Source organism: Lucilia sericata, unplaced genomic scaffold (genome assembly GCF_015586225.1).
Source record: "Lucilia sericata isolate MDLA Ls3-8-SP2 unplaced genomic scaffold, ASM1558622v1 Contig000300F_arrow, whole genome shotgun sequence".
In the NCBI taxonomy this organism is placed as follows: Eukaryota; Metazoa; Arthropoda; class Insecta; order Diptera; family Calliphoridae; genus Lucilia; species Lucilia sericata.
Window position 1 is genome coordinate 229,367 of NW_023994325.1, and position 7,938 is coordinate 237,304.

Here is a 7,938-nt window from a genome sequence, read left to right on the forward strand (position 1 = left end):
CTAAAAAATCATCAAAATGCTTAAATTTAAATCAATCTTTTCAAATAAGTTAAAGAATTTTTATTTAAAGAAAATATCTAAATTTATAAGTATAGTAGTAATTTATAATTTTATAAATTTTAAATTAATTAACAATTTCTATTAGCAATAATTATCAATTACTTTGTTTACTTTTGTCAAATTTAAACACAAAAATATACAATGTACTAAAACAAATTGCATACAATAATAAAGTCTTAATGAACAAACAACACATCAAGTTTTATTGTTCAGTCGGCTTGATTTGTACTAACCAGTCAAACTATCAGTTTTTTTTTACGTCCTTAGTAAGAAAACGAAACCAAGAACTAAGCAATACGTAAGCAGCACACGCAAAACTGTTTTTACTGTTCAGTCGTTGTGTTCAGTTCGGCTGAGTTGAAAAACTTAACATGGCCGCTGCTTGTGTGTGTGGCTGCTGAAGAAAAACAAAACCACTTTCAAGTTATTGCAGCAATGTGTTGACACAGTTGACTGACTTCAGTTAGCTTGTAAGGGGAAATTTTAACGAGTTACTATTTTTTAAGCATGGTACTAAATTTAGTCAAATATTTAGTAAATTGCGACTGCAATTAGCAGTTTTTTGAAACCCTGAAAAACACAATGAGACCAACAGACATCCAAACATATGAAACGAAATACCCAGAAAAACAAAATACACAACGCAATGAAATCAATAGCCATCCAAACATACGAAACGAAATACCCAGAAAAACAAAATACACAACGCAATGAGACCAACAGACATCCAAACATATGAAACGAAATACACAGAAAAACAAAATACACAACGCAATGAGACCAACAGAATCCAAACTTACAAAACGAAATACACAGAAAAACAAAAAAGAGGTAGTAAAAAGGCCTTAGCGGAGTTGATATAGCTATGTCCATCTTTCTGTCCGTCTGTGTGTTTGTTGAAATCAGTTTTTAGAGGACCCCAGATATCGGCGAGATCCGAATCTTCAATAATTCTGTTAGACATGCTTTCGAGAAAATCGCTATTTAAAATCAGCAAAATCGGTCGATAAATACCGGAGATATGAGCAAAAATCCGAGACAACCTCTGAAAATTTCATTAAAAAGACAATTTTTTTCATGCTTTGATATAAGCAACAACAACAACACTGCTTATTCATTGAGTATTTCGTTTCATATGTTTGGATGGCTGTGTGTTTCATTGCCTTGTGTATATTGTTTTTGTTTCTTGGTGCATTCAGTTTCGTATGTTTGGATGTCTGTTGGTTTCATTGCGTTGTGTATTTTGTTTTTGCTTTTTTTGAGTATTTCGTTTCGCATGTTTCATTGCCTTGTGTATATTGTTTTTGTTTTTTGGTGTATTCAGTTTCGTATGTTTGGATGTCTGTTGGTTTCGTTGCGTTGTGTATTTTGTTTTTGTTTTTTTTTTGTGTATTTCGTTTCGTATGTTTGGATGTCTGTTGGTTTTACTGCCTTGTGTATTTTGTTTTTTTGTGTGTTTATTTCGTTTAGCGTTGTTGTTGTTCGTTTTGTTATTGCTATAATAATGATATAAACGGGAAAATGAAAATTTTATAGAATTGATATTTTTTAAATACACTGTGGTGAAGGGTATATAAGATTCGGCACAGCCGAATATAGCATTCTTACTTGTTTTAATTCTTTTTTAAAATTTTAGTATATTTTCGATACAATATATTCAATACGAGAAAATTTTGAGTTAAGAGGTTTTTACTGAGCATCTTCCTTCAGTAGTGCTGGAAAAATATTTGAAAATGAGTATTGATTTTTGAGTGTGTAATAACAACAATGATCATACATTTGTAAACGACATTATGGTGGCTCAATAAATATATATCAAATTAAAGAAATAAAATATATTTAAAGGGACAAATAACAAAAATTAAATAAAACAAATAAATTTAAATAATCAACTCATAAAAAAATGTAATAATATAAAATTTAGGACTTCCTTAATCTACTTTTTATCAATTTTTTATTTTTGCCTCATTTTTAGTCATTTTTATACACTCCACCACCAGCAGTGGTGATAGAGGGTATATATAACTTTGTCATTCCGTGTGTAACAACAAGAAATATTCAACAAAGTATAGATATCCTTGGACCTTATGAAATTCTGAGTCGATTTAGCTATGTCCATCCGTCCGTCCGTCTGTATGTATAAAACATTCTCACGTTAACACGAAGCAACAACAATTAACGAAATTCACGCAAAATATTTATTATTGTCCTAGGCAGTTTGGTACTGAAAATAAGCAAAATCGGTTCACACCGGGAAAAGTTATGAATCAAAATTTGAAACAACCTCGAAAAAAATAATAATTTTTTACACATTCTGATGTAATTTTCTCGAAAACTATGCAAGATAATTCCATGAAGATCACTATACATTCGTTTCTACACAAGAGCTTGACACCTACTGAAAATTGCCAGAATTGGTCAACAATTTCATATACCTCCCATACAAAAGTACATATTCCCGGAAAATGGGTTTTTTGTTAATAACTTCCGTCACAATGTCGAAATCTTTACAAAATTTTACAAATTCAAATCTTATGTGAATAGAATTCATTCAGAAAAATTTTCTGGATCGGTCCATAATTGGACATAGTTCCCATACAAGGTCCCCTGCCGAAAATAACTTAAACGCAAATAATTCATTACTAAATTAAGATATCCATATAGAATTTGGTACAAGTATTGCCCTCACATACAGAAATATTACTGTGAAATTTTTGTTCTATCGATCCCTAATTGGTCATAGCTCCCATACAAGGTCCCCTCCCGAAAATCACTTAAACGCGCAGAACTCACTACTAAATTAAGATATCCATATAAATTTTGGTATAAGAATTGCCGATACGCAAAGAAATTTTACTGAGAAATTTTTCTCCGAGCGGTCTGATAATTGGTCATAGCTCCCATACAAGGTCCCCTCCCAAAAATCACTTAAACGCATATAACTCATTAAAAAATTATGATATCCACATAAAATTTGGTACAAGTATTGCTCATATGCACGATAATATTACTGTGAAAATTTTCCCCGATCGCTCCATAATTGGTCATAGCTCCCATACAAGGCCCCCTCCAGAAAATCACTTAAACTCACATAACTCATTACTAAATTAAGATATCCATATAAAATTTGGTACTAGTATTACTCATATGCACAGAAATTTTACTGTGAAATTTTTCTCCGAGCGGTCCATAATTGGTCATAGCTCCCATACAAGGTCCCCTCCCAAAAATCACTTAAACGCATATAACTCATTACAAAATAAAGATATCCACATAAAATTTGGTACAAATATTGCTCATATGCACGAAAATATTACTGTGAAATTTTTCTCCGAGCGGTCCATAATTGGTCATAGCTCCCATACAAAGTCCCCTCCCGAAAATCACTTAAACGCACATAACTCATTACAAAATTAAGATATCCACATATGCACGAAGCATTGCTGATATACAGACATATATTACTGTGAATTTATTTTCCTATCGGTCCATAATTGATCATAGCTCCCAAGGTCCCTTTCAGAAAAACACTTAAAGGCACATAACTCATTATCAAATAGTGATACCCATAAAACATTTGGCATAAATACTACTTTTGTACACAGAAATGTTATTTGAGCATTTTTTCATGATCGGTCCAACTTTGGTCATAGCTCCCATACAAGGTTCCCTCCCGAAAACCACTTAAACGCACATAACTCATTACAAAATATTGATATCCATACATTTAGCAAAAATAGTGCTCTTATATACATAAATTAAACTATAAAATTGTTTTACGATCGGTCCATATTTGGTCATAGCTCTTATACTAGGTCCCCTCCAGAAAATCACTTAAATGCACAATATTCATTACCAAATAATGATATAGATACAGAATTTTGAAATTTTGTCTTTATATACATAATTGGTTATAGCTCCCATACAAAGTCCTTTTACGAAAATCTCTTAAACGCACATTACTCATTACCAAATAAAGCTATTGATAAAAAATTTGGCCCAAATATTAATTTTGTATACAAAAATTCTATTTCAAGATTTTTTCACGATCGGTTCATAACATAGGTGCGGTCGGTCCCATACAAGGTTCCCTTCAGAAAATCACTTATCACAAAATTTGACTGAAAAATAGCTTTTATGAACAGAAATTTTGCTTAAAGAATTTTTTACGATCGGTCTATAATTGGTCATATCTCCCATACTATGTCCTGCCCCTAAAAGCGCTTTAACCGTATTTAACTAGTTGCATTATCAATTTGCGTAGAACAAAATTATATATATTTATTTTGAAAATCCTTAAATCTTTTACACACATGCATACATGCAAATTACTAAATATCGCTAAGCGCTATAAAAATATAAAGAAAATGGTGTTTGTAATGTTCAATAAATCATGGAATTGTAATAGATTTAAGCTGTTTAAATCTTTGTATTTTTTCTATTCAAGACATGAGAAAACTTACTTCTACAAATATTTGATCAATTAGAAAAGTATTAATATATGTATAAGTAGCTGGTGGACGGTACTTAAGATTCGGCACAGCCGAATATAGCACTCTGACTTGTTTTTATTGAATTCGGCTGGAGAAAAAAGGCAAGTAGAAAAGGAAAGGACAAATATTGTGAAATAAAACTTGGTTAAAATTAAAAGAAAACTAAAAGTGAATTTTGAATAATATAACGAGTGTTCTAAGTTCAGAATAAAGAGTCTGTAAAATAAGTGTGGATTGCAACACGTTGTGTCTAAGGGAACAACTAAACCAGCCGCGACCTGCCTCAACGTACCGGCTTCTTCTTAGTGAACATCAATCGATACTCAACGAGATCACGACCTGGCCCAAGCCACCGGCCACCTTTAACCAGCGACCATCATCAACACAGGTACACGCTAACATTTGGTCCTTCTCCCAAAAAATCAGCAAAAAACTTAAGTAGAAAAGGTGCGTATTTCTGTATTATAAAAATCTACAAAGTGTTTCATACATTATAATACACAATTTGTGGCTCGGCGAAAGTGAGGTTATGTTACAAAATTGCATCGTGAGTTTAAGATTTAATTTTTTCTATACACCAACATTCTTTTCTTATTCCAAGTTTTCCAAAGCACTGTCGTCCATCTTGTTTTTTCTCGATTTCCAATATTTATTGGAAAACTTAATTGTTTTTGCTATTTTATAAGTGTATCTCTCATATTTTTTCTTACTCTTATTTGTTTGGGAAAAGTTGCTCTTATATTAAACTATCGATAATATCTCTTTATAAATGACTTCTGCCAATATGTCGATTTTTGAAAAATACATTGTAGCAGCGGACGAAATTATTAACTTTGAGGCTATGCTTAAAAGCGAAGATTTTTCAAATTACACAGAGGACGCTTTTGAATTTGAAAAAAAAAAGAATTAAACAAAGCGTGGGAAAATTACAAAAGCCTTTACGATGACTGTTCCGTAGATACAATAGAAAAGAAGAAGGAATTATTAATGGTCCAAATAAAACATCCACAAGTGCGTAAGACATATGTGAGATGTATCAATATACTTTCAAAGGCAAAGAAAAGTTTAGGTCAAATGGAAGAACATATCGAATCTTCACCTCAGAATATTTACATAAATAACAGTAAACTTAGTCCAGTGCAGAAACTTTTTTACTTGTTTAGGAAAACGGATGGTGAGGCAAGAGATGTGAATAGGAATATAGCGTTAACGGCAGAAAATTTTGATATTGCTTGGAACAATTTGAAATTACAATATGAAAATAAAAGAGTTCTAATCAATGGTCAGTTGAAATTACTGTTTAATTTAGCTCCTTGTCAAAATGAGTCAGCAACAGAAATTAAAAGAATTCAAAGGGAAATTAATAATTGTATGGCAATTCTAAAGCTCTATAATATAGACATTAAATCATGGGAAATTAATAATTGTATGGCAATTCTAAAGCTCTATAATATAGACATTAAATCATGGGACCCTATTTTTGTTTTCCAATGTTCTTCTCGTTTATCTGAAACATCTTTAAATCTTTGGGAACAATCGGTGAAAAATAAGACAGATAATTTCATGTCCGATAGGTTTCATGCACTTGAGAGTGTTTCTGACATAATAGCAACGAATTTTATAGTTTCCAGTGGTTCCCAAACAACCAATCAGACATGTACTAATCAGACATCAGTTAAAGTAAAACAATTTAAGGCCCATCATATAAAAGTTGATTCTCTACAATGTAAATTATGCAAAGAAAATCACAAAATAAGTTCCTGCAACAAGTTTTTAAATATGAACTACAAAGCCAGAGTTTCAACATTAAAAAAGTTTCGTTTCTGCTTCAATTGCCTTACTATTGGCCATATGTATGGCGATTGTAATACTCCAAATAATTGCTCTAAATGCACCAGAAAACACCATACTCTTATGCATAGAGAATTTGTGAGAAAGAACATTCAGAGTCAAACCAATACGTCACAAAATGATAATCAAAATAGCCAAAATAATGCATCCAAAGTACAGTCCACTAATGTTGCTGGCCCATCGGGAGTAGTTCAATCACATCACACTTTGGTCTCTAAAAAGGTTATGTTAGCCACAGCTTGGGTCAATATTATTAGTCATGGTTCCTACTATAAAGCACGGGCTCTTATCGATCCTTGTTCTGCCGAAAGTTTTATTTCCGAGAAAATACAAAAATTATTAAATAGCCCTGTTTCAGCTGAAATAACTGGATTAGGTGGAGATGTTATAAGTAAATCTTCTAAAATAGCATCTTTTGTAGTAGTTTCTCTTTACGACTAAAATTTGTCTCTTAACGTAGAAGCTTTAGTGGTGTCTCGGGTAACAGGCAACGTACCAACTCAATCATTCAATCACATAAAGAAAAATGAACTACCGAATTTAAATTATGCAGACCCTAAATTCTTTGAAAGTGATCAAATTGATTTGCTATTAGAAGGTGATCTATATCCTTTAATTATTCGTGGAGGAGTTAAGCATGGGATTTTTGATTCCCTAGTTGCACAGGAAACTATCTTTGGTTGGATTGTTACTGGTCCAACACCTAACAATGTTTCCCCACGGATAATGCAAATGTCTTTTATGACGAAAGTTTGCATTTCTAATCAGTTGGCCAAGTTTTGGGAATTAGAGGAAGTTTCTCATAGGAAGATTTTATCAGAAGAGGATAAAAAATGTGAGGAAATCTATCGCTCTACTACCACAAGAAATTCGGAAGGAAGATATTTTGTTGGCCAAGTTTTGGGAATTAGAGGAAGTTTCTCATAGGAAGATTTTATCAGAAGAGGATAAAAAATGTGAGGAAATCTATAGCTCTACTACCACAAGAAATTCAGAAGGAAGATATTTTGTCAATTTGCCATTTAAGACGAATTATGAGACACTTGGCCCAAATAGGCATATTGCCCTTAATCAATATTCAAGAAATGAAAAGGCATTGATTCGTAAACAAGATTTTAAGGCTCAATATGATGAGGTCCTAAAAGAATACATATCATTAGGACATATGGAGAAAACAGAGAACTCAGATAGTGGTCCTGGGTACTATTTACCTCATCATGGAGTATTTAAACCTGAAAGTACAACTACAAAATTAAGAGTTGTATTTAATGCTTCAAGTGTATCGTCTAATGGAAAAAATCTCAACGACTTGTTATACACTGGCCCAACTTTACAAACTGAGTTAGTGAATCTTATATTAAAATGGAGATTCCTTTAGTATGTTTTTAATGCAGATATTTCAAAAATGTACCGACAGATTTTCATAACGCCAGAACATAGGCCCTACCAAAAAATATTGTTTCGTAGTTCTGAGAAGAATGAAATTGTTGATTTTCAATTAAATACTGTCACATTTGGGGTAAACTGTGCTCCA

At 32.2% G+C, this 7,938-nt stretch overlaps 1 protein-coding gene across 1 annotated transcript; it reads left to right on the forward strand.

The window, feature by feature from the left end:
* Window positions 1–5,627: 5,627 nt before the first annotated feature.
* Window positions 5,628–7,331, forward strand: LOC119603392. The gene is made up of 2 exons (XM_037955409.1): window positions 5,628–6,795; window positions 6,865–7,331. The coding sequence occupies exons 1-2, from the start codon at window positions 5,628–5,630 to the stop codon at window positions 7,329–7,331; spliced, it is 1,635 nt and encodes a 544-aa protein (XP_037811337.1).
* The last annotated feature ends 607 nt before the right edge of the window (window positions 7,332–7,938 follow it).

What these genes read in the sequence shown, in the direction of transcription:
- LOC119603392 (XM_037955409.1), top strand. Translation starts at nt 5,628, where the DNA reads ATGGAAGAACATATCGAATCTTCACCTCAGAATATTTACATAAATAAC. An exon ending in ATTAGGTGGAGATGTTATAA is followed by an intron (nt 6,796 to 6,864) that starts GTAAATCTTCTA and finishes CTCTTAACGTAG; the next exon opens with AAGCTTTAGTGGTGTCTCGG.